At 38.0% G+C, this 27,681-nt stretch overlaps 3 protein-coding genes across 6 annotated transcripts in view; 2 read left to right on the top strand and 1 right to left on the bottom strand.

Moving 5' to 3' along the window:
* The window catches only part of LOC146456620 (ethanolamine-phosphate phospho-lyase-like), a 126,937-nt gene extending 104,589 nt beyond the window's left edge, over positions 1-22,348 (top strand). Inside the window, exon 12 of the mRNA XM_085093081.1 lies at positions 22,329-22,348. Within this exon, the coding sequence (XP_084949207.1) occupies positions 22,329-22,338 (10 nt within the window). The 3' untranslated portion in view covers positions 22,339-22,348. The remainder of the gene's footprint in view (positions 1-22,328) is intronic.
* LOC146456621 (synaptotagmin-6-like) lies at positions 663-9,838 on the bottom strand. Its single transcript, XM_085093085.1, has 6 exons — positions 9,535-9,838; positions 9,128-9,208; positions 5,158-5,395; positions 3,605-4,034; positions 2,054-2,171; positions 663-1,376 (listed from the first exon to the last, which is right to left on the bottom strand). The coding sequence occupies exons 1-6, from the start codon at positions 9,599-9,601 to the stop codon at positions 1,066-1,068; spliced, it is 1,245 nt and encodes a 414-aa protein (XP_084949211.1). The 5' UTR covers positions 9,602-9,838; the 3' UTR covers positions 663-1,065.
* Positions 5,626-24,971, top strand: LOC146456619 (synaptotagmin-15-like). 4 transcript variants are annotated; one of them, XM_085093092.1, is made up of 5 exons: positions 5,626-6,156; positions 20,805-21,002; positions 22,555-23,138; positions 23,559-23,682; positions 24,171-24,971. In XM_085093092.1, the coding sequence occupies exons 2-5, from the start codon at positions 20,918-20,920 to the stop codon at positions 24,479-24,481; spliced, it is 1,104 nt and encodes a 367-aa protein (XP_084949218.1). In that variant the 5' UTR covers positions 5,626-6,156; positions 20,805-20,917; the 3' UTR covers positions 24,482-24,971. The 4 variants fall into 4 exon arrangements, with proteins under 4 accessions (XP_084949218.1, XP_084949215.1, XP_084949219.1 ...); XM_085093089.1 differs by lacking the exon at positions 5,626-6,156 and adding an exon at positions 16,811-16,932; XM_085093093.1 differs by lacking the exon at positions 5,626-6,156 and adding an exon at positions 19,023-19,044.
* The last annotated feature ends 2,710 nt before the right edge of the window (positions 24,972-27,681 follow it).

The raw sequence follows: 27,681 nt of genomic DNA, 5'->3' as shown, positions 1-27,681 counted from the left end.
CCGTACATACTTCTTATAAAGGTTAGAACAAGTGCCTTTTGAATACTATTTCATATGTAAAATTCGAATCTATACTTTTAAAAATGTAACTTACTGTACGGTTACAATACTTTGGTTCGTCTCTGTAATACATACTCGGGCGTTGGCCTTACTTCAAAAATTCATTATAATTCATAACCCATTGACCTATCAAATGGTCGCTAATACATCACGTGCAGTGACTTTATATCGATAAACCTCCTCCTTACAAGTATGTGGTGTTTTATCAGCTGATAAAACACTCCTCATTAGTATGCGGTGTTTTTTTCGTATGCTAATTTCCAACGTTCACAAAAGCATAATTGTTACGAACCCTATTGATACACGCCTTTCCAGGAATGTTTGTGAAGCCGTTCAAAAAACGAGCAGCAGTGTTTTATCGGCAGTGCTCGTTTTTTAAACATTACTTAATTTTATCATCCTCCATCTTCATTTACCTACACGACTTTACCTGGAACATGTTATGAAGCCCAACACTTTGGCTTTGCGTTTTTACAAGTTGCTGTTTTTCCTGAAGGTTTTGTTTCCACTAAGATTTGACCGTTTTCAAAAGTTAGAGTTTTCCTGCTGTCCCTGTAGATTCGCTATCAAAAGTTCCTGGTTTCTAATGTTCTTTTTTCAAACTGTAACAAGAAAAAGCTAATTATTTTAATGAAAGAATTCATGCGGAAGGGGCTTTATAAAGCTTTTTTTATGTCATTTGAAATGGGACTGAAGTTTTTTCATTGCTATCCACTCCATATACGGTGCTGTATTCAGTACTCTATGAACCAATCAGAGCAAACATTGATTTTCAGCCAATCAGGAGTAACTCAAAGGCGTTACAGTAAACTGCATTTCTCCGCGCTTTGCACTGGTTGCGTGTGTTTGCTTCGATATCTGATTGGTTTATTGGATACGTTAGTTGCATTTGCAGGGCACGTGATATTTGTTATGATGTACCATTGCCAGGTGAAATCCGTCGGTTTTGGTTCCTAAATAACCGTAAAAATACTACTCAATGGATTTAATCCTTATACAAGCAGCTTATATCAGAGAGTGCCACTGCGCCACAGGATTACGTGGCGAATTAATCATATCATTCCAGTGCGACAGTCCCTGACCAGTTGAAAACATGTAAGGCCCCACGACTGCTCGACCAATCAGCTTCTTTGATCCTCCGAGCCTCGGTACCGTGTATACAGATACCATGAAGCTCACGCGATCGAGGGTGTCAGGAGGAAGGGTGAAAACGAATGCTTCATTGTAAACTGGATCGCTGGTCCTCTTCTTTGTAACTGTTTTTCGCTTTTTAACGGCCTTTCCACCCATGATCATGGACACTTTGGCATATGGATCTGAAAATATACAAAGTTTGAACAGTTGTAAATCGAGTTCTCACTCTCATTCACGGAGTAACTCTTCTGTCAAGTTTTCGTTTGCATTAAAATACTAGAGAGTAGGAAAGCAACAACACTTTACAATTGCTTGCTTAGTAATTAAACCAAACTGATTGCGGGGCTGACACTACGGCAAAGGGTTTATTTATTTGGGCCAATATTTAAACTGGTACAACTAGTTTATTTTGCGTCGTGTGGTCCCCTGCATCCAAAAGTTTCGTAATTGCTTAATAACCTGGCCTTTGAGTGGAAGCGAGGCTAAGTTGACCCCTCACTGCTCCTCATATGTAAACCATGTTTGCTCTTATGTCAAAAAGTTTTCATTTACATGTGAAAAGCACTGAGGTTTGTGTTAAAACAGGGTCAACTCTAGCTTCGCTTACACTCAAACTGAAGACCAGAATACAAAGCATAGAACTGTAAAATGGGCGATCTCAGGCATGCAATTTTGCAGTTCTTCCTAAACTAACTATACTTTTGTGTTTGTTTAAAAAGTAACTTATAGGAACTGAAAGGTTAGGAATATCATGAGTACACTCATTAATTTTGTGGACCACAATACTTAATTGTTCAAAAGTCACGGAAAGGCTGCATCGTATACTGCACTTTTGTCAGCAAATCGGCGAGCTACTCACCCAGATCTGTGTCTCCGTTTAACTTCAAACCTTTAGCTTTAAGGACAGCTACTGTCAGTCTACATGACGTAGGAAGAAACTGAAGTGAAAATAGCAATTCTCCCTTATCCACTCCCTCCTACATGAAAACAAAACGTGTACGTTTTAGAAAAATTTCAATGAAGGCGTTAAAATCAAATCTCAAATACGAGATAAACACAAACTGAAGAAATACCGGGAAGAGTTACAGAGGTCGTATGTTCAAAATTGAAGTTCAAGGTTGGTCTGTTGCAGCATCCACGTTCACCTTTTTATATAGTGTACGTCATCAGGAATAGTTATTGTTCGTTTCTTTTATAAATAACCCAGGGATAATATAAAACCTATTTATTAATATAAGTTCCTGAATGAAAATTACATTCTAATGTGAGGACAAAAATAACGAAACGTCCACTAGAAATAAAGTAACCTTATCGAATAAAAAGTACTGTTACAGTGCGGCACCTTATCGTGCCCACCCAAAAAACTTTTTTTGCGAGTTAGCCAATCAGGATATCTTCTTCCTTGTTCATAAAATACAAAACGACATGTTTTCAATAATTCGTTATTGCGTCACTTGCCTGTTGGACTTTGCAAGGAGGCGTGACCGTTAATCAAATTCGCGTATCCTGATTGGCGTAACTTTTAGAAAAAGTTTGTTGGGTGGCCACGATAAGGCGCGTCGCACTGTAACGTTTTGATCTTTCTACGAAGTAACCTGTCAGATGTAGTTGACAATATAAGCTACAAGGTACTTTGCCAATACTATGACGCAAATTTTCAATGGTAAGTCAAGGTCAATTACTTCTTAACTGGTGACGTCAATTTGGCTCATTTGGTGAATGAGGCAACTTGATAATTATATATATAAACGGGGCGACATGGCAGATATGCTGTGTTGAGTGCAAGCTACGGGCTGAACCACGTTCAATTGAAACCCTCGGTCAATAGATCGAATGTTAACGATGAAAATGAACCCTTTGGAAATAGAAAAGGATGTAGCCTGTTCAAGGCAAGGCGCCTAGAAAATAAGAAAGAGGAAAAACAGACCGAGAGGGCATGCAAAAATAAAACACATTGACTGGGTGAGAAGGCCGGTGGCCCCTATGACCAAGGGAAGCAGGCCGCTGACTTCCCTCTCCCCAGATCCCACGCGCTTTATTTTCGCGTTTTCACTGTTCGCCCTATCTTAGAGCCTGAGGCTGTGTTCGCACTATATCAGATCGAGTTTGCCTGCAGAGAAATCGATCCGGTATAACATGAGAACAGCAACGACACAAGACAGCCCACGGTGATACTTGTAGGTAATAGCTTTAGCATGCTGGAGCACTAAGTCCGTAAAACACTATATAGGGCGCGCCGATTCTGTTAACTGTTCGTATTGGGCTCGGAGCGGCAGTAAACCGTTCCGGTAGAAAGTCTTACAATTCAAGACCAGAACTGCGCATGAGCGGAGCTCCGGGATTGGGGCTGGGTTGGAGTGCTGCTGAAAACATTTGTTTCTTCTAGCTCTTACTAAATGAAGTCACCAACCTGGAAATCTTGGTTGCTTATGTTGACCCAGATCTCTCCCGTTCCTGATGGCAAGTCTAAAACATTCACATCTTTCAGAGGATACATCACGTGACCAATAACCTGTTGGCGCGAAAATCGGTCGAATTCGCAAACCGTGAATTCCAGTGTTCTGTTTGGTAAATCTTCAGCGGCCACAAAAAATACAAAATCTTCAAAGAACTGGGGATTCGAGGTCCTTCGTTGAACTCTGGACTGAACTTTGCGTTTCCTGTCTGGCAAGAGGAAGATCTTGACGTAAGGAGTAACGGTGAGATTTTCACCTATCGGTGTCAGCCGGGTAGCTCGTATGAGGCAGACCAATAGTTCTTCATTGTTTTTGTCGTAGCGCAAGGAAAAACTAAGCTTTGCTGAGCCCATAAATGGCGACCCTTCCTCTTTTTCTTCCTCTCTGTAAGAAAAAAAGAAAACTGAAGATCTTGTGGAAGTGGTTAGGACAAAAGGTAAATTGTATTAAGTAGCAAAACGGAGAGTTTTGCTTATTGCTTGTTACATTCATGGTGGTTTTTCTTTGGGGTGGGAGAGAGGACGTAAGGTATATTAGCGACGGGGAGGTGAAAATGAATGCAAGTTGTTAACTAGACTCATAAAAGGTTCTTAGAATAAAATAGGACAAAAAAACCAACAGCCCAGAACTTAAGCTGAAGTGGTCTATTCTCCCTGTATTTAATCCTGGAAAAGTGCATTGCCAAAATATTTACACCACAAAAAAAATCCAACTGAATATTTCCAACCCCCTAAAGGCCCCAGTTACTAATTTCAAAGCTCAAAAAAGTCTTTGCTCCTTCGTTCATTAATTTTCTTTAGTCCCCCACCCCCTTACTGTTGCGGATTTGGTTTCGTACACAGTTTCCTGTTTCCGCCCTTGGGCGTTTATGATTCAGTCATGCTCGATTATTTCTGTTTTGATTAATTCTTTCGAGTCTAATCTTCTCTTTTACGTATGCCAGGAAAATAGATATCAAGGATCGAAAATTTATTATGTCACTTACAACCGGAATAACCCGTTCCTTGGAGCTTAGTTGCTACCGGTCAGCCAAATGACTCAAGGTCCCAAACAGGGAGCTAGGGAAACCCCAACATTTCTGCTATGGAACTCGGAGCAGGAAGTTTTTCTTTACTTGAAGCCCGGATAAAAATACCGTTCATGGCTAAATGGATCCCTGGACTGAGTTAAGCTATGGAGCTCTAGAGCCCTGGGGCCCGTTTCTCGAAAGTCCCGGTAACTTACCGGGCCCGATAAGTATATTCTTAAATGTTTTTTCGCCGATTACACAGTGATTACAGACATGCATATGGTACTTGGCCAACGTTTCACAGAATTTTAAGGTTTTAAAATTTAGTATTCAAAGCTAACAAAAATTGACTTAGAAACATTTATCACCAAAGACACTTATCGAGCTCGGCAAGTTACCGGGACTGTCGAGAAACGGGCCCCTGACTTTTCTTTAACCCTGATAACGGAAGGCTCCGACCTTGCCGCTGACCAGTGTGAAGTGAAGTCGTATGATCACCTGTAAATTTCCGGATCCAGATAACTATATTCCAGCTCTTCTTGTTCCTGTTGTGGGAATCTGGTTTGTGTTGTGATTGTGCAATCCTCTAGTCTGGCCGGCGGTATTTTGAATGACACGCGGCCAACTCTATTTTCTTTCTCTTTCTCATACTTGTACCGAGAACGCATGCGCAAAATCAGCAGAAGGGTAATGACTCCAAGAAGAAGCCCTCCGCCTACAGCTGTAAGAATGAACGCTGAAAAAATAAAGTACAATGCCGTTAGAGATGGTGATGGAAATCCCCCCCAAAACGACAAGCAAAGTTATGGCATGAAACCAATCAGAACTCGAAGAAAAATGCGTACAACTCTGACTGCCGAGCGCGCTAAAATCGGGGATTTTTGATTACTTTGCCAGGCGCGAAATAATCCATCAGAACAGACTTTTAAAAAAGGGTCTGCTTTCGCAGACAAAGCGCGGGAAAGCATTTAGCTGGTGCCAAGCGGTGGAAAAAGCACAGTCTACTAAGAGTAGGGAGACATGTGATCATTGCCGGAAGCGCGGGAATACATGTAACAGGGGTCAGGAGTGGGAAAACGTACATGCAATCAATGACAAACGCGGGAAAACGTTTAGCTGGTGCTATTAAGTGAAGGAAAAAAAGACATGTCCATCATTGCCAAGCGCGGGAAAATATGCAAATAATGCCAAGCAGCACATCTGGAAACATCTGTACCAAGAGTAGAAAAACGCGAGCAAGACAAGTCAAGCTGTCCGACTGGATACGGTATAAAACAATTTCTTTTACAGACTAGGACTTCATTGTCACAAAGTCTCGATTTCTAAGTGATTTTTGTGTCTCGCAACAAGGAGTTCAGAGTCCCTATTAATAGACCGGCTGCTCTAATATGCTTCTTGATCAGTTCGCCTCAGGGAAAATAAGCAATTTCCACGGCTCAGAAATCACTCATAATTTAATATAAAATTTCAATAATGAGGACTATATCTTACGAAGAGGTAAGTTAAAGCTGAGCTTGAATCAAATCTTTCATGCTGCAGGTATGTAAAAAAAATTACTTCCACCTCCCACACTTAAAGGGGAAGTATCATGGGTTTTTTGATATCTTTTGTTGAAAAATGATGAAATAAGACCTTCAATCACCTGCCAAATAATTCTAGAATGACGAGAGGAAAGAAATCAACTCAATTCTTGAAAGGAACAACTCGTGATCTGTTCTAGCGTGTTTTGGAACCAAAAATACGAGAACTTGAAAAACATTAGCCTAACATTTTTCAAGTTTCAGTCCATATCGACCTACTCTGTCTCTGGCCAGAGGCACTAATTGACAGTTTTGTTGCACTGGCGTGATAATTTATAACAAACTTGACAATTATTTCTTTGTTTCTGCTGACAGACAAACATTTTCAGGTTTTGAAATGACAGCAAATTTTCGTGATACTTCCCCTTTAATAGGTTTGTGAAATTTTGCAAATTTAGGTTGGTCCAAACGTCGCACTACTGCCATGCCGAACTAAATTCAAGAGTTTAATTCGACTTAAAACACGGCAGTGGCGACGTTTGAAACCATTTAGTTCGGCAGGCTGAATTAAGTTCGGCGCGACTATTTAGCACGGCAGTAGCGCGACTTGGTTTAAACGGCGTGCCGAACTAAATTCATAAATTATTTTAATGCATTTTGGGTTAATTTTGTCCTTTTCTACATTTTATATATTTTAGAATTTGGCGCGACTGAATTAAATTCGACGTTTGAAACCATTGCCGTGCTACTGCCGGGACAAATTGATTTAGTTCGCACGGCAGTAGCAGGATGTTTGGAACAGGCCCAAGTCAACAATATCACCTTCCACTCCATGCAGCTGATCACTTTCTATAAAATATAGAAGCTAATATCATGGGGATTTTTGTATTTTTGGGTCAAAACTTTAAAACGAGAATCTTTTCTCGTGCCGGCAATGGTTGTAAAACGCCAACAGGAAGAAATCAAATGATTTTCTTGAAAGGAAAAATTAATTATTCCTTATAATTGTCAGTTTTAGCGAGGTTTACAAGACACAAGGCGATAACTGTAAAAGAAAATCGGCTTAATTTTTTCCAATTGTAATCCATTTCTATCCTTAGCCGTCAGTTTCCAATGCCATTTATTTTATAATACAGCTTCAGAAAATTGGCAGTGATTTTAAACAAAACAGAATTATTATGTTTTGATTTTCCTTCACCTCGATATGTATTTTAGATTTTAAACTGATAATGAAAAGGTTGATACAGTCCCTAATTTTGGATCTGCACCAATTTTAAATTTTCCGGTCGAAGACGAACACGCAATATGCAGATCAGTTCGACGTTTTCAGGAACCGAATTCCTCGGCCTGAAAGAAACTAAAATATAATATAATTCTGAAACGTTCTTGTGGAAAGCTTTTAGCTTTATGTTTGCAAATTTTTAAGGCTAGCGTTTCGTTACACTTAATCATGAGCGGCGATTTCAACTGTCATGTGTTTGTTCTAGTCGTAACTGAAAAACTGAAAAAAAAAAAAAAAAAAAACTGGTGTACTGAACTGATGCATGACGCCAAAATTTCCTTCAATAAGGAAGTGAAGTGAAAAGCTTCACTTATATGCAAAATCGCATCGTAAAATTAAGTCACGTAAAGTTTTGATCTGCTAGTTCAATGCCTTGGGATAAATTCATTATTGCTGTGAAGAGGTCACAAGCAGCTACTGATGCCCAATGAGATTTTACAGTGAAAACACTATTTTAAGGCTTCAGCGCTACAGACATTCCCTTCTAGCTGAAACGAAACTAGTTTTGATGTCCTTCAGTGCTGAAAGAGTAGTGCCATCCATAACTAAGCAGAGTGGCCTGATATTGATTGAAGAATGTCGAAAATATTAATTTTAAGGCTCTACAATTCATGGGGTGGAAAACAAGGAATGGTCGAAGTTTGTTTATCGAGGTATTCTGACATATTTCGACTGGAACCCAATTCTCAGTTTTCACTTCACTGAAGCGAGCACAAAATTACTCATGTAACGAAATGTGGTTGTTGTTTACACTAAAGGCTTCACTGATCCAAGACTAAAAATATCCCTGCTTTCTAGTCTCCAACAAGGCATGACGCAAGACAAAGGAAATGCTTAAACCTCAATATAAAATACATGTCTCATGGAATTAACGTAGCACTCGGCATTTACTTCTGATCAAATCCAAGCTCATTTCAGTCAAACTTCAAATGCTACTGTATTTCATCTTGTGGCCTGTTTGTCTCCGCGAAGTGAAAACACGATATTAAAAATCTGAGATGAATCTATCTAAAATGATATCCGTCAGTTGTTACCAGCATCTAATTATCGTGGTTAATTAGGCCATTTCGATGTTTTTAATCTCAAATTAAATGAAACGAGAATAAAAGAAAGGAAATCAATTATTCTTTAGTAATCAGTATCAATTTGATTTATTTTATCTTTTCATTCGAAGCCTGGGAAACAAGTCAAAACTTCAGTAGTAGATCAATTAAACATATAGGCGCGCAGCGCGAAAAAACAAAATAACTACGGGGTATTTACTCAAAATTTCAATTAATAATACTGAACGTCAATTTCCGCGTTAATTTCTGGCAAAACAAACTTGTTCACGATCATGCAACAGGTCGTTACTATCTCTTTTTTCGGCCTTTTACTATCGCTTTCAGAAACGTCTCTGCGAACTAAATGGCGGGAAAAAAAAGAAGAGAAAACTAATTTTGTCCGCATCCGCAGTAGCCTTTGTTTTTTGCGAGTTCAGTTCTTCGAAATCCTACATTTGGTGCTAAAAATAGATGAAAGTGTTATTCTATTTTTCAGAAATGTTGTCACGACACTTTAAGAATCATTCCGCTTTTGAAAGGATATATAAACTTTCAGTGCAGTTTCAGTGAGAGTAAAATAGCTTTGCTGACGTATCTACTAAAATGTTGATATTTGGCCTTACCCCATTGCGGAGGTCCTGTCGGACTCTTTGCGATTTCACCCGCAATCGATGAAACATTGGCAAGACTTTCATTCCTGGCATCTAAAGGAAGAATAAAGAAATTTATCACGACACAAATTAATATTTATAACCTGTTTGAAGTTTAAAACGATTCAGTTTTTGGGTGTTCTTTATTTTTCATGCGATAATTTATGGCTTAGTTGAGAACTGTACGCATAGAGCAAAAGGTTTGTGGTCAAAGATAAATTACACTTTGACAACTCAACCGCTTTGACAACAACTTAGCGACAAAAAGGCAACTAGTTCACATTGAGAAATCCCTTAACTCGCCACAAATACACAAAAGTTGCGATATGAAGCGATAAGATAGACCGAGGATTTCTTCATGATATTTGTTTCTGACTTACCGGGGAAGTTCTTCATTCTCGCGTCGTCGGCCAAAAAATCGTCCTTAAATCTGACAAATCTGGTCATCCTTTACGTTGACACCTTGCAGAAGTCGCGCGATACATGGTAAATGAACATAAGAGTTTTTTCCCGCCGAAAAATGTTCCCAAACAGCGAGGCTCGGAAATGGTTCACCTCATTTCTCGCTAGTTTTGCCAAGCGTGTCACCACTTGAAATGAGCCGAGAATTATTTCGGATGCAAATTTGGAGCGTCAGAGGTTAAAGCGCATGACTAATATAGGTTTTGGGGTCGAATATTTTTCAATCAGCAGACGTAAAGGAACCACTTATTTTGGGGAGAGAATATTAAGCAATAGAAGGCTCTCAGGCATTATGTGGCGCGGTTTCGAAAGCATACGGGAATGGGGTGGTATCTTCCTTGAAGCCTACTCGTTTCGGATGCAGGAAGTTGTGGCGCAACTCAGCTCGGTCAAGCGAAAAGATATTGTATTTGACTGGTTATAACTAACGAGTTAAATAAGAGGTAAAGCATAAAAAATAAGCGAAAACTATCTACTTTTTCCAATCAAGAAGACTAATTTAATCAGTTTAGTCTGATCATGAAAACCTTTATCAGAGAAAACAATGGAAGTAACTTAAAGTAACAAAAATATTTAACAAGTTTTTCAGTTACCTAAAAAGGTAGCAAGAGAGTCTGAAAAGGAATTTACCAAAAAAGGGTAAAAAGACTTGTTAGTGTAAACTGCTCGCTTTGCATGAGAAACGTAATGGGCTTGTGTGATGATGAAATCAGTTAAAGTCACTTTTGTTAATTGCACGATTCTTTGTGGTGCATGCAGATAATCAAAACATTGCGTAGAGTTTACGTAATCGTGGTCAGTAACATATTAATATCATTAAAAATCCTAATTGCGGCCTTTCTAATTGTGGTCACCCTGAAAGCTGCCTCACTGTGAAAAATAATTCTTAACATTTCTCAATAACAGTAGCCCTGAAATCTGTTTTGGCACCTTCAAGACTTCCTTGCTGATTGCAAATGACTTGTCAGTAACTTTAAGAGTTTACACTGAGTCGTTAAAAAAATTCCTTGGCGATTTTCGCATAGAGAACAATAGCGTTTGATACAAAGCAAGGGGTTTAAACTGGTTCTCGGCTGAATTACTATAATTAATTCGAGGTATTTCTGTAAGATATTGTTCAGTTGTTGAAGATCGTCCTCTCACCGAGTTCTCAAACACTCAGTAAAATATTCTTTGTTTCCTCGCTACCTCCTTTTGTGTTTCGTAGAAATCATTACCGTTAGTGAATACAAATTAGCCAAATTAGATTTGGTTATGAATGTAACCTGTGACTGAAATATTTCACCATTTTTTTTTACGAATTATAAATGTTGGCTTTCATAACTTTTCCGCCTAATGACAATGTTCAGTGCGAGAAAATATGCAGCACTAATACTAAATATTCACACCGTCTAGTTTCTTCTGAAAACATTTAAAGAGTGAGATTTCTTCAACAGTTGAGTATCATCATACAAGTATCCTATATTTTTTCCCTTAGCGGTTTCTTCTTTTCAACTAAGACTATATATGGAGACGCATTTCAATACTCATTCATCGATGTGTTCCTAATTGATCATTAGTAACAAAGTAGCCTGTTATTTTAAAAAAGAGAGGGATACGTTACTACCGGTTCAATCCAATCCAAATTTACTATCTGGCGTTGGAAAGGAAAACAAAATATACAATTATTTGCAAAAAGAGTTTAAACACTCTTGCCCAACCTACCATGAATAATTAACAAATATTGAGGGGGTGGGTGCGGGGCATAAAAGAAGTAATTTTTTTTAAAAAGATCGCGTCTGACATAGGGAAGTAACGAAAATGCTGCAAGTATACGCAGGATCTGTAAAAGATCTAATCAGCCAAAAATAAACATAAGTAACTGAAATAACTGCAGGGCTTATCTGACTGCGTAGAAAACTTAACACGACAGCGACATGATAGAGACCAAACTGAGAATCAAAATGCAACTGTGGACAGCTGTTTCGAGCTGGTTGGCTCTCCTCGGCACGGTGTGGCAGCAAAAAGTAGAGAGGTCAACCAAATTATTATTTTCTTATAGGAAAAATGTTAATTTTTGAATGTGTCCTACCCCTCTGCAACTGTTTGTAGCTGCCCCTAAAACTAGTAATTGCGTAAAGCAAAGAAGCTCTCACGAAACCGAACTTGACAAAAGTATCATATCTGGCACTTGAAACTCAAAGATGTCTGTGAACTCTACTTACACCAAAGCAAAGACCGTCGACCTAGCTTATGAATAGCAATAATTAAGTTTTTTCCCTCGTTTTTTTCAACCTTTAGTCTGTGATTTATCTCATGTGTACGGTTATTACAGCGAAGAAAACTGGCCGTGAGGTCGTTAATTGCATGAACAGTGTTTTTCCCCCATTGGTTATATTTTACATGTAAATCCTTTTACCAACTGTCTCATATAAATAAGGTATCATTAAAAGAAACAAGGTCACGTCGTTGATAGTGTTTTGTACGATAGTCGCTCGCATTTTTTTTTCGCATATAATTCGTGCTTGCTCGGTTTAGAAGAGAAGGGTCTCCTAAACAGACACAAGAGCACAGATGCGGGCATCGCTAAAAAATGGACAGTTTGCCAAATGACTCTCTGAGTCATCCTCTGAGTTTATAGCAGAGTGCCACACGAACTGCTCTTCAATTTTCTTATTTCTGGTTTGACAAATACTGCTTGAGTCAATAACAATAGAACCTGCTTGGGCAGTATACATTCGAGATTCCACTCTCATCCCTCTGCCTTCCCCCCCCCCCTTCCTTGCCCCCCCCCCCCCACCCCCCGGCGCTCTGTCTCAGTCCCCAAACGTATGATTGTTTTATTTCCGTCGCCAACTCAGTTGCCATTCCAATTGAAACATTGTAGCTAGACTGTGTAACCGAAGTTACACAGAAGTTAAGGGGAGGGGAGGAAAGGAAAGTAAAAGAGTGAAAATAATCATTAGTTCTGTAGGCCGAAGGAGAGCATAGACATGCCTAGAGGCAAAGTATTAAACTGTGATAGTTTATTGAATTCTTTTTTCTATTTACATGTAATCGATTTCCTTATTTTTGCGTTGCTGTTATTTTCTACATGCATCTTTTCTGTTTAATTATACGCTCTTTTTTTAGAATCCATTCATATCAGTTGGTACTGGTTTTCTTAAAGCGGCAATGTCTCCTATATTTAGTATCACTTTGAATGCCACAAACATATTTGTATCAATACAAACGCTGGAATAATTATCCAATTACTCCAGTAGTGCTCCGCACCATTGCTCCGGGGAGCCTAAGCTCAGATTTGCTGATTCGATCGTCGTAAGACTAACGCAGAGCTGATATGATCGTCCTTAGAACCAACCGGTGGAATTGGTAACAACGCAAAAACGACCACATATCGATTGGCGACTATTAGCGCGAGGGAGATATTCTCTTTGTAATGCTGAAAACCTCGGACTTCTTCAAGAAATGGATGTTGTCGAGAACTGGGAATACAGGAAGCAGATCATCAAGAATATTTGGCTCACAATCGTGTTTACGATATAGCTCATTTTAACGTGCAGGTTTATCCTCATGTTTTGAAGCAGATGACTGATATTTCATTGCAATATCATTTGCAAAAATACGTGCAAGCAATACACGTTCCAAAATTAAACAGAATTGAACTCAGTCGACTTTGTCACTCGGAAGCTAGACTGAGTTGTTTCTGATATATGACTTCAGAACTGTACTTTCATTTGGAAAGGTTATTGTTTTAATTACACGCAATTAAAGATATACCTTGAAGTTTCAAAAAACTTTGTTATATCTTAGATTGCACATAAATGCTTTCGGTGAACGCCAATGCGTCGCTATATTGGTTTGTTAGGTTTGCCCAGACAAACAATTAAATTTATTCAGTCAACATTTGGTGTTAACGCAAATCTCGTTTTCTCTCAAATATGCACGGCACCTCGTTACCCGTTGTAACAAATTCTTGTAACAAGTTACTTAATAATTAGTCCGTCCTGTTCAATTGCGTCCTTTCAGCTTCAGTTGAACAATCAAACTTAGCTTGCCAAATGATTGTAAATGACAGAATCTCATCAGGGATTAATTCAGTAACACCTGTATGTTGGAAACTGACCTGCTGATCCTCTAGAAAATCTCACAGCTAGTCTGAAATGTGTTAGGGGGAGGAGACGGCTGACATTTCAGACTATCTCACAGCGACAGCCAGGCTAGTCGAAAAATTGTCATTAAGGGAAATGTTTTTCAAGTCTTTGCTCGTTTAGGTAGAATATACAATTAATATTTGTTTTGCTAGGACTAATGATCTACCAAACAGCACTGGTGAATATACTATTGATAGACTTCTGAGTTTACCGAAAACAGTTCATTTCTTGTCCGTTTTCTTCAATTTTGGTTTTCTTCAGGAGGCGGTGTGGCCTAGTTAGTCCCGCTCTGACCACTTGGATTTGTTTCAGGGTTGCCCCGTTTTCAAATCCAAGGCCACTGTTTGTAAATAGCCAACGGTTCTCCTCCCGCCAGTTGGGTGAACAAATGTTATGTTCAGTTTGTATAATTCACTGATTTATAACGTTCCCAGTTAGCGCTATAGCGCTAAATACTTCGACACAAACAAAGTCATCTATTTTTTTCTTTGTTTTTTCTTAAAATTTCTCAGCAACACGAAGGAATGAATACCCTGCGGTCAGGCGGACAACCTCATTCCAGGGTCTCTCATCTTCCCGCCCCATGAGAGACCCTGGGAACGAGGTTGGCGGTCAGAAACTTAATATTTACTCTTTCGGGTTTGTCCATCCAGCGCGCGAGCGAGTGAAAGCAGAGGATTTATTGAGGACAAACACAAGTCGGTGGACAGCTTAAAGATAAAATCTCGACTCTTTGTCGGGCTACTCGCTCCTCTGCGCTACAGAAAAGTTGAGAAAAGCAGCGAAAGAAAAAGAAAAAAAAATAGAAAATGAAAAAATATGGCTGTAAACTTGGCACGTAATAAACAAACAAAAAAAAAAAAGGTAGTGGAAGGAAGAGAGAATTTAAAAAAGAGGAATCTAAACAATAATTAAGGGAGGAAAGGAACTAACGAGCTCGAAACGAGCGGACGAACTGAAACTGACAATGAGATAAACAAGAATTGAGGGAGGAAGGGAACTAACGAGTGGACGAACAGGTGGATGAAAGGACGAACGAAAAAATGGCAAGGCATTGAAGATAGATCAAATGATCAACCGAAAACTATGCATGAATTTTTCCTATGGAAAAGCAACGCTGGGTTGAATTCAACGGAATTAACAAATTAATCGAGGAAGGAAGTTTTAAATGCAATTCACCTCTGTTTGATAAGAAACAGTTATTTATAATCATTTGTAGTTAAGTTCATGTGATCAGTCGCTTGTGCCCTCGCAAGGGGAAGTAAATTCCTGGATGGTAAACACCTACACATTGTTGCCTAATCGAGTAGGCGGTGATGTCCATTATGTAAAATAAAACTATACAATTAAACAAAAGTTTCTATAAAACTGACCCTCAAGAAAGTGGGATATTTGAGCGGAAGGAAGAGAGAATTAAAAAAAGAGGGTCTAAACAAGAATTAAGAGAAGAAAGGAACTAACGACCTCGAAACGAGCGGACGAAAAAAATGACATTGAGATAAACAAGAATTGAGGGAGGAAGGGAACTAACAAGTGGACGAACAGGTGGATGAAAGGACGAACGAAAAAATGGGAAGGCACTGACGATAGTCAAATGATCAAACAAACGCTGTGAGTGAACTTATCCTATGGAAAAGCAATGCTGGGTTGAATTCAACGGAATTAACAAATTAATCGAGGAAGTTTTAAATGCAATAGACCATTTCCAAGTTGCTTTGAGCCTCATTATGAAAGCGAGGCTAAGTGCAAAGTTTTTGTTATGAAAATTAGTTTTCATTCATATGCAAACAAAACTAATTTTCATATGAAAAGTTTTGCACTTAACCTCGCTCTCATAGTGATGTTCACAGCAACTCGGAAATGGCCTATTCACCGTCTGTTTGATATGTAACAGTTATTTATAATCATTTGTAGTTAACTTCATATGTTCAGCGCTTGTGCCCTCGCAAGGGAAAGCTGGCTGGTAAACACCTACACATTGTTGGCTAATCGAGTGGGCGGTGATGTACATTTTGTAAAATAAAACTAAACATTAAACAAAAGTTACTATAAAAATGACCGAAAAGACAATAAGTTGCACGAACAGAAGTGGACCGTGATTCTATTCCTGTACAGAGTTGTGCTCAGAATTCTTCAGTGATCAAAAAACAAGGTCCCGAATTTAAAATTTAATTCAACCGGAAAAAGTTCAGCGATCTTCCCCGTGTGCCGTTGTCTTTGACAAAAAATTGCATACAACGACTAACAAGTCGAACGTAATTACCCTCTTTGGTGCCTTGGCGACAGCCAATCAGAAAGATTCTTTTCATTTCAGTTTTAAATGCAATTCACCATCTGTTTGATATGCAACAGTAATTTATAATCATTTGTTGTTAACGTCATGTGATCAGCCGCTTGTGCTCTCGCAAGGGAAGTAAATTCCTGGCTGGTAAACACCTACACTTTGTTGGCTAATCGCCGGAGTGGGCGGTGACGTCCATTTTGTAAAATAAAACTAAACAATTGAACAAAATTTTCTATAAAAATGACCCTCAAGACCACCAGTTGTATAACAAAAGTGGACCGTGGTTCTATACCTGTACAGAGCTGTGCTCAGCTTATGAATAACTTCCTAAAAGGTAAGAATTATGACAGAGATAAGGAGCAATGGACGTCACCTACGAAACACTCTTTTGTATTGTCAAACACCTGAAATATAATAGTTTATTAACAACTGGATATCCATTAACTTTCTATTACTGATAGCGTTTTAAAGATAAATCGTATTTCTTTATAACCTTAGCTACTTTGTGAAAATTGACCACTGAAGAATTCTAAAGAACCAACACCTAATTTTGATCAGAGCTAATGACGAGAAAAGAACAAGGTCCCAAATTTAAAACTTAATCGACCGGAAAAAGTGCAGCGATCTTCCCCGTGTGCCGTTGTCTTTGACAAAAATTTGCATACAACGACTGACAAGTCGAACGTAATTACCCTCTTTGTTGCCTTGGCGACAGCCAATCAGAAGGATTCTTTTCATCCTCATCTCACATTCAATGAAAGCCTGTGTAAACTGCACCAGGAGAATATTTGATTTATTTTACGATGGATAAAGTCAATACAATTATTTTGCTGAATTTGAAAATCTCAAAGGAAGAAAAGAGGTTAAATTACAACACTGTCCCTTAGATTACGTTTGAGGTAAGGATAACATTTCACTAGACTTTATTATGCTTTGTAATTTTTTGGCATACTAACAAGAGAGTGTAATAATGTTACGTATTTTAACCCAGCGTCGATGTCAAACTAAAGTAAAACACACAGCGGAAGTAGAACACAGCTATCTCAAGTCTCCAAGCATAATTAGTCTAAATTATATCTTAATTTTCAAAGGTAGAGTCAGTCGATTAAGAACAAATGTTACAAAAATTTGAAATTTTTTAGGCTGTTCAGCTCCTTGAGATAAAAATGTTAACAAAGATACGGCGAAATGTCTTGCATGATCAGTAAAATATAATTAAAATGGAGATGCGAGAGCAATGGTTTTAAAGTATTTATTCTTCATTTTCTGCTGAAGGACTTAAAACTAATCCAACGATCTTTAAAATAGTTTTGTCAGAGGTTGAGAGGAATATATTCGGTTTTTACACGTTAGTTTGGAAAGCAAAATTGCTAAGCACAAACGTTGGCGAAAACTAAATAAAGCAAATTCATTTTTAGAGTGTATGTTTTGTGCTACCCAATTCTGCTCAGTCAAACACGTGTGATGTTCGATCTGTTGATGTCTGACAAGTCAAATTCCAAATCGCTTTCGATTAAACTAATCTTTTTAAAGGCCGGAGGGTACAGATGCATTATGCCATTTGCAGGGTCTTTCGGTTTTTTTGTGTGCATGGGTTATTGATTGAAATGAATCGACAAAACAAGAACAGAAGTAAGCTATTTGAAATTATATGAGATGATGCCATTTATTCCAATGAATCGGTTTATCATTCATTATTGCAGCAGCAAAACTCCATTTCAGTTTGAATTTCTCATGCCCAATTTCTCAAACCATGGACTGGTCCAGTATTATTTCCCAATATTACTGAAACACGGACGATGAAGAAATCAAGGGTTGTCTACAAGGAAATGAACGGCGTTGTCTTACGCTGCTTGGTAACGACGTTTTTTATTAAAACATTTATTTGCTCTATAAAGACAAATAAAAGGGGAAAAAAATCTAACGAACCACATTATTGTTTTTGTTACTGCCAACCTATATTGGCTATTGCTAACAAAGACAGCGATCCGAGAGAAATAAATTGTCGTGTGGTTGCGCAAGCTTCTTCAAGCATTAAATATTACGTTTCATCTATAATAACTGACGAAAAATAATGACAAATAAAACGGGAATTCTGTTGCAGCAAGCCATCAAAATTTATGTTGGCATTCACGACTCACGAGGTTTTATAACTTAGTTTACTGGTGTCATTGATGGCAGAGATCAAGTCCTCCAATCTGGCTTGGTTTGGCACAACAGCCAACTCTTTCTGGTTGTCCCTGTTAGCGTAAGAAAATCAACCGATCAGCCTTCGGCAGTTTTAGCATCATTGAGGTACTATATGCCATTTAGCGTAATTTTGTTTTCTTTTGTTTTATTTTTTATTTCTTCGCATCCAAAAGACAAAACAAAACAAAGAACAATGAAAATCTTAACTATGAAATAGTACATAAAACAGTAATTCAAAATGCAAAGTCCAGATACTCCTTGCTAGTTGTTCATCTACATAACGTAGAATTGCCTCAAAGGAAGGGTCCCTTTGAACCAAAAGAAGGTCTGGGCCACTAACCTGATCCCCTCACCTGTCTTTTAAATGAGCCAGTTATACAAACACCATGGACCTACTTCGGATTTAAGTGTAGTAGCAAGGTGACCGGTTCAAACCGGTTCGGATCCTCCTAAGCCTCGTTACCAGTGTCCTCTCTTCTTCCTTCGAGGGGCCCACTATGATGTCATGAAATCTTGAAGAATAACAAACAACCTTCAAAGTACAGCCGATGGAATTTTATGACCTTCTACCGTATATCCTCATGTATGCGGTGCGCGCGTGCCCTTTAATTTATACTATGATTGAAAACAAAATTTCGAGAACTTAGAAGAGCCTTCAACTGTTGTACTATATTGCTTTTTTGCTTCGTTATCGGCTGAAGTTTCTATATTCCTTGCTGAAAGGCGAAGGAGTTTGAACTACCAGTAAACAAGGCCATGACGTCATGGATCTTCGGCGCCTTTAGTGTCATGAAAACGTCATTGAATTAAAGGCGGCCGAGGTATATTTAATGCCAATCACGTTTTAACCCCTCATTGTTGTATGTTGTTATTAAATTTTATACGCCTCTTTCAAAATGCTACTTCGAGGTTCAAATATCTGCTGTGCGAAGGTATGACAGTTTATTTCTCCAGATTTCTTTCTTCGACTGTGGTTTGTATCTGCTATCAGCCATGATCCTTGTTTCATGATTTCAGTGCAATAGCATGTTCTTAACTGTTTTATGTTTGCCGGTGATTTCAGCAAGCAATTCTTTTCTAATCAGTAAACAGCGAGAAAGTCGTAGAAGGTTAAACGTAAATTTGGCAAGAATAATTCCTCATTTAAAAAAACACATATGTCTTTCTGGTTTCATTTAACTGCCAACAACGTTGGTTGTGTCAAGGGGAATTTCATTGCGTGAAGACAACTAACATTACGTTATCGTAAGCAAGTCAAAAACACCTTAACATTTCCGTGTCAGTCCACGAAAGCAGCGAAAATAAAATCCACATGAAAATCTAAGATATTTGGTATATCTTTTATCTTGGAAAGGAAAAATATTACCTCAGGGCTTTTTATTCGTTTATAATTTAAATGATACGAGTAAACAACAAATCGGAATAACTTAAAACAAATCTTCACCCAGTTCTTGCTGCATATCATCTAAAATTTTCCCCATGATATCGTTAAGGGGCTACTCACTACCTTTTTATCGGTAGCTTAAAAAAAGTGATTTCTTCTCCAAACGGATGTGGGTGTGCTAGCAAGGGCTTGAATCAGTCCTTTATGTTCGCGCGCGTTGTACGTGGTCGAATTACGCTCGGACCGATTGAATTTTGCTAAACGGTGGACATGAACTGAAATCCCTTTGAGACGAAATTTCGCTACAAATTGAAGGGGAGACATTTTCGAAAATTTTCACAACAGTTCTTGAGGTTTTTTTTTTTGTCGTTTAATAATTGAGCAACGCTCCTTTTTTGTGTCATTATCGAAAAGTTATATCATGAAATATGTCCTTAATCAGCCAATAAAGTCACTTGCAATGCGCGCAGAACACGGTTCGTTAATATTTCAAAACACACTGAGACTTTTACTGCAAACTGAAGGGAAACGATGAATGGGAATTCCGTTTAATAAAGAATACATCAAGCAATTTGGTTTTATATACTTTTTCGAGAGCGCGGATTAAAAAAAACAAATATTATTTTAGCGAGATCATGGACGCAAGGGTTTGAGTCAAACATACATTTTCGATCTGGTGGTTACCACAATGCTCAATATGATAGTTGGATTTTATTGCGAAAGAAATAAATTTTATTTTTTCCAGACTTTGTTTAAAGTCGCCACATTCATAGTTTTAACATTTCTACCGTTAAGAGACACCCGAAGACTGCAAAATTTCGAAATTTGTTCACTTTGCAAAACTGAACTAATTAATATTGCGCAAAATATCTTTGTTTAAACATGTCAGTAATATTATTTACTTTCTCCGCAAGTTTACATGTTCTTGGATTAACTTACAACATTAAGATCGTTCTCAAAATGCAAACATATTGCCAAACAGGAGATTTATGCAAAAGTATCAGCAAGTATTCCATTAAAATATTTTGTTCTCTTTTGCTAAAATCTATAAGATCAAATTCGGCACGTATCCTGCAAACCAATTTTAATTTAAATTTAAGGTTGCTGTGATACAGCAAATTTATGTGAGAAATGTCATACGCACTTTAGGATCACGAATGCAAGGTGTTCCAGTCTCACGTATTGATTTCTCGACAGGTTTAAAGGTGAACGGCATCTTCCATGCTCCTTAAAATAATTTAAAGTTTCAAACAGCAAAAGAACAGCGAAGAGACTCAAATTTGTTCAAAGTGGTTGCCTTATTGGAGATTATGGGGAGCGACGTCTCCCGATCACATTTACACGTTCCCAAAGTCATCAATAAAAACAAGAAACCAACGCAGATTCCAGCTAAAGGTAAATCTATTTTCCTTTTATTTTAATTTCTTGTATTGCTTTTTCTCCTCCTTATAAGGAACAAGTTTTCATAAAGAGAGCGGTTTTTCAAACTTCGACCAATTCGCAATAAAAACAAAATGAATCATATAAGTAGAACTAAAATAAGAAGCATACTGAATTTCAATGCATATGAATGTTATCATTTCCCTCAAATTAATACAAAACAGGAAACGTTTAACGGGTTTTTAGCGGTTTGTCCTCTTTTTATCGCTATCTTAAATATAAGCCAAATTACCGGTTATTCCATTTCAGGGTCATATCAAACAGCCCAACACTAATTCAAATTTACAAATGAAAATTTTCTTCCGATGAATACGTGATGTGATTTTCAAATGTGAATGTTTTTTAAAAGTCTGTGGAAAACCTGGTCTTACACTTGAGTTTGGAAAGACAATAATTTCTTTTTTGTTTTGTTATCTCTCTCTCTCTTTTTTTATTTTGCGAGGATTTAGATAGCCAGAATAAAGTTGTTATATCGCACAACACGGAGAAGAACATAAAAGGTTTTATTCAATTACAAAATAGATCAATATTTTATATTTCACCGACGTCGAAGTTTTTCTTGAAAACGCGCATTCTCTATCTAATGCAGTTTTTATCTTATATAACGTTTCAGTTTCATGTTACACACAGCTTTAAGAAATTTCTTTTAGTATAGTCAGTTGATAAAAATCTAAGCTCTATTTTTAACAGTTACCTCGTAATTCTCTAGCCTAATGTTAACGATCAGCTTTCCAATACTTTACATATCAAAGAGTTTATCACGCACGATCAGTGTCACCCGCGTCCATTATACTATACAGAATAGCCCCCGCACGAGATGATGTCAGCCGGGTAATACCTCTTTTAATGGACTCTCGATGGTCGTTTTGATCTTAAATTAGTGTTCTAACTCCTGCGTGATCGTCGTTTGTTTGTTTATCGGACACGTTTTAACGTGCTTTACATCAGTTTACCGATATGATTTACTATATTTATAACAATTTAAATAAATGGTATCTATTATGATATCATTTGATAGCAATCTCAACCTGACTGAGTAAGAGGATGTTAAGTAATGATTGATTACAGGGCATTGCGCAGGCTCAAAACAGCTTCCTTTTCAAAATGTCAGACTGTGTGGTAAAAGTATTTGGCGTAGTCCTAAAACAAGAATCTCGACCCTAGTCCTCTTCGTACGATTTAGTCAGGAGTATTGGAAACGACTAATATAACCCTTGCAAAGTCTTGGTCTGCTAGTCTACGTGCTTAATGAGTGAAAGAGTTCTCTTTAACAAGTTAAAGTCACTTGTAAAGCAATTTTTCAAGCGCCAATAAACTAAATTTCTTTGACCTATTGCATGATCTATTTAGAGTCTATTATTTAATCAGGACTCGTTTAAACTAGCTTCTTATTAGCTTAATCAGATGCTCCTGTATAAATAAATAAATAAATAAATAAATAAATTTTAATTATTTTAATAGTGCTTCATGTCAATAAACATCCTTAAGTTTCCTTTTCTTGTCCTAGGTCCGTGCGAATTTGAAATTCCCAAACGTTACGACCCTGATCAACGACGCGACTCCAATCATTCCACCAACAAAATTACAATTGATGAAATAGACGCCGCTATATATTCCCACCCCGACCTCAATGATGACCTGGCTGTCCCAGCTCCCGAGCCTCCGCCACTGGGTACACTGTTGTTTGAGGTTCACTACGAAAAATATGAAGAACAGTTGAATGTCCATTTGATTGGCGCGCGAAGGCTCCCGGTCAGGCACTTGGTAACCGAGCCAGGAGTGGCATCACACGGTGGAATCATAAAATGCGATCCAATGGTAGAAGTGTGTTTGTTACCTGAGGAAAAACCAATAGTGGAAAGCTACACTCACTTTGGCATTCAGGACCCGGAGTTCAACGAACATTTTTCGTTCAAACTCTCCTCTTCTGAGATGAGTAACAAAAGCCTGAGATTTACTGTATATGACCATAAAAGGAGACATAAGCTCACGCCGATAGGTCACGTGCTGTATTCACTCAAAGGACAGGAACAAGCTGGGGCCATGATAGAAAGAAAGATCATTGAAAGAAACTTGAAACTTAATTCACAGGTAATTCAACAATTAGCAACGGTTTGCGCTCATGTTATAAGCATACTGTGCGACTGGTGGAAATGTCACGTGACTAGTTATCTCTTCTTGATTGAAATAAATCCAAGGCTTTTTACTGTTGCACACAATCTTAAGATACATCCTAAATTCGGAGAACTCCAAGAACTGGGCAACTTGTTATAAGGTTTCAGTTTCTTAGCCAAGAAAATCTGCTCATTTTTCATTTTTTTTTTTATCAATTGTCTTGGGACACCGTTGCGAGTTCCCGACAAAATAACCATGTTGGAGAAGGTGGGGGCGGGGTCACTCCTCAATGGACTAACCTTTCATGTATTTTTTTGTCCCTGTGCCTTTTTCTTGAGCATCATCATAGTATTCATTAGTAAATCAAATTTTTGTTTACTTTTCACTCTTCCTCAGCCTTATGGTCACACACGCGGAGAGATTCTTGTGTCATTAAACTACAACCCAGGATTCAATACGATCACTGTGGGAATCGCTAAAGCTAAAGGCCTTCTGCATTTTGATGTCCATTCAATTAGAGGTGAGTAACCTTTGTTATACCTACTTACTGCTAACTGAAACTGATAATTGCATTTTGTCGTTTGTACTGAATCATCGAGGGTATTTTATTAATAAGAAAACGCTTGAGGTATGACTTGCAGGCACTTTCACAGGCCATATTTAAGTTTTCACACTCGTATTGCATGGAAAAAAGGCTGGCGCGCGTGACGGCACACAATAACAGTTCTAATGTCGCCAACGCTTGCTTCGCCACCCAAATACCTTTTGTGCTGGCACGCTCGCATTTCAAAAGTGTGAACTATCAATAATTTAAAAAAAAGAAAGCCAAACAGGTTTATCTGAAAAAAAATTCACAAAAATGGTCTTTCAGCAACAACGTTTACCCAGTGCGTTGTGGTAGGGTTAGGGTTGGCCTAACCCTTACCATAATGAGTGTCCCACGCTATGACGCCGTCAAAAGCTTGTCTGAAAGTACCATAATCTAACTTGAAAAATATTTTGTCCTAGAATACTTTGTCAAAGTTACCGAAATCTGCTCAGGACACAAAGAGAAGTCAAAACGCACTCCTGCTATAGATGGAGACAGACACCCAGTTTTCAACAGCGTACTCTCGTTTCAAGTCTCTCTCCAACAGCTCAGTCACACGAGCCTGGTACTAACTCTCATTGGTCGCGGCAAAATAAGAAGCAACAAAGCAGTTGGTCGCGCTATCCTGGGACCTAGTATCTATGAATCTGATAGTGAGAGAAACCACTGGGGCCGAATGATTATGTCACCAATGAAGACAGTTGAACAGTGGCATGCACTTTATTTATAACATGATGTATCACCATACTAATTTATCTAATTTATTTAGTTAGGGCTTCCACAGACCAGGCAAAACTGTTGTCGATAAATTTTTTTCTTGTCGATAACAAAAAGTTATCGATGACAGAACATCTCGTGTGTAAATCAAGTTATCGACTGTAAATAGTGAAAAATAAAGTAGTCGACAAAAAAAAAGTCTTCCTTTTGAAAATGCGAGAGTTTTGTTATCGACAACTTACTTTCTCGCGTCTATAAGTAAGTCATCGATTACTAAAGTCTATTTAACCATTTTCTGCACGATGTTCACATGCGCATTACCGGCAAGTTTCCAGGCTTCCTCAAAACATACAGGTTATCGACAACTCAACTTTTCGTGTGTGGAAACGCATTTCCGAACATTAATAGTTGTCGATAGCAATTTGCCTTGTCTGTGGAGGTCCTTGCTTATTTATTTAGTTACGAAGCATCCACTGTGTTATAGGCAAGAGGAACAAAAGGAATGGAGACACAAATGGGGGTGGGTGGTGAAATACATCAGAGCTTGCAATTGGCTCCAAATTTTATAGTGTTACTTTGGAAAAGAAATCTTGTATATAAACTGTTTCATGCTTCAATTGCTAAGAAAACAAAAACAACAACAACAACATTGGATGCTCTTTCATCTTATACGTTGAGTAGGGGATGAACAATTTTCTTTCGTTGTTTTAATTTTATAAATTTCTCTCTTAGTTTGCGTTACTGTCGGTTTTCGTTCGTCAGTGATTTAATTGGACGGAAAACGAAAGGTTTTTCACAGAGCTTTCCATTTATTATTAATTTAGCTTTATATTTCAATATTGGATCTGATGTCTCAAAGTATATTTTTAGTTCAGTGATAGCAACAAAGTTTGAGATGTTCTCTTCGGAGAGTTGAAATGGAATTATTCAGATTCAGCGGCTGTAGGGAACAGTAAATTGGAGCTTTTTGAAAAAAAGGTTGAATTTTCTGCATTATGATGCAGTTCCATAACAACTAGATGAGGTGCGGTAAAATATTTAGTATATAATCAAAAATTTATTGAAGATAACAAGGTTCATTAAAAAGTGGTTAACACAAGGGTCCTCCTAAAGGACACTTTGTACACTTTTTTCATTTCTATACTGCATTGACCATAACATTTTATTTTATCCATTGTATGGTATTTTTTAATATATATTATAAATTTTATGTTGTTCGTGAGTCTTGCTAGTAGACTGTAAAGGTAGAGGTAAAGTAAATTTATTTTTACACGGTTAGATTAAAGCTAGAAGCTCGTGGGGCCGTGTTATCAAACAAATATTTTAAACAAAACTGTAGAACTGACTGTCAACACGTGCACCGTATTTCCTTGAACAATTTCAACTTTCGTTTTTTTAATTGCCTTAAAGTTTGCAATGTCAATTAACTGGTTAGAATTTTGGACAATTTAGTGTCCTTTAGAGTTCTAACCGGGTCGAACGACTTTTCTAATGAAATAAATGCCCTCTATTTGGTTAGCGCTTTTCAGTCGGGGGATTGCCCTACATCTACCAATACGGCTTTGTAAAAATGCAATCTCACTCCAAGGAAACATATCATCTATTTATTGTTTATAAAGTATTATTTAATTGACAATAAACAATTAAACAACAAATAGTTACTTGCCAAGGTATTGAGTAGTTCACGACACCAACGAATGATACTGTCCGTCGAACACACTACGCTAACAACCCGGATCTCCACATAGAAATTCCAGTTCTTATAATATCGTGCAATAAAAATATCATAAAATGCCTCATGACTCTTTAATTATGAGACAGAAGTAAGTGGTCTGAACCGGAAGTTGACGTACCCAAAAGTACGCGTAAGGGAAGTCCCAGCGATGCATGCATATTAAAACAGCCATCACGCTGTTTTTAGTCTTTCATTTTTTCGGTAGAGAGGCCCTGCAGAGGGACAGAGCCTATCTCAGAAATCGTTACTTGCTGGACGGCAAATGATGGGGAAGAGTAACTGTGTTCTCCAATCATAAAGAAGATTGCTTCAGGAGGCTTCAGGGCATCATCGTAATTCGGTAACACTAGCAAAAGGCTGGTCAAACGATTACAACAACATGTTGGATGACTGTTGCACAGTATTAAGCAAATTGCGCCGAGCATAAAATGGCTATATAAAATATCCCCTGGTTTTAAATGAGATCTTTTAAATTGAAAGCAAACACTTTTAGCGTTCTCGATTTCTGATAGGCTGATTAAATACGTAGCCTCGCCATACTTATCACCACGGGTTGCAGGATTCGAATAATTTATTTTCGCAAGTGTCGCAGTTGCAAATCCCAGCGCTTCTGAGAATATCTTTCTTCTGTTTCTCAAGAGGTAAGTGAAAACGAGACTGGTAGAACAAAATCTAATTACTTTTTTGCTGTGGAGGTTTCAAGAAGCAGCTTGCTTATTTTTTAAAAGGAACAAAACCGGAAAAACCAAACTGAGCCGAAGCTTCGTTGTATAAATTCTGTATCGCATTAATATAATTGTAAAAAATATAGATATTTTGCATGGTCCTTCGAACAAGTAATTTTATTGAATTAGACGGCATGACATCGTTTTATTATCCATGTAGTATTTTAGTTGTTCAAACTATCATGCATACTGGTGTACAATGAAACCAATAAGTCGCGTTTAGCTTCAGGGGCCAGCTTTCAGCCGAGGCCAGATAAATTATATTCGTGACGGGGCAACTCGACGCGGAGTGAATAGATGCGAAATCGGACGATTATGTCATGGTCATACAGACACTGCCGAGTGTACATTGTTCTACCCGATATGACAAAGAACATTTTCTTCTTTATTTGGGGGATAGTCCAAGAGAAGCCAACCACGCGCGCGAAAACTCGCCCGCGGTTTTGTTTTTCACACGCGCGCCTCGAGATTCCGCACGCGCATGATTTCCAAGCCCGCGGGCAGGATTAGTTCATTTGCTATGTGCTTTCTTTTTGAAAAAATTACCCAACTCTCAAACAGTATGTCTTATTCATATTTTCCTCACTGAATTCATGAGCACGTTAGAAACAAGCAGCATGTGGTTTTATTCCTGCCAGAGACTCATGAATTTAAGAATTGCTTATTTAAATATTAAATGTAAACAGACGCAGGGTACCAAAAGAACAGTAAATTATGAAGTTATGAATAAGATACAAAGCTTAGGTAACATTT

Source organism: Pavona decussata, unplaced genomic scaffold (genome assembly GCF_977016875.1).
Source record: "Pavona decussata unplaced genomic scaffold, jaPavDecu1.1 SCAFFOLD_254, whole genome shotgun sequence".
In the NCBI taxonomy this organism is placed as follows: Eukaryota; Metazoa; Cnidaria; class Anthozoa; order Scleractinia; family Agariciidae; genus Pavona; species Pavona decussata.
This window is presented reverse-complemented; position numbering and strand designations above follow the sequence as displayed.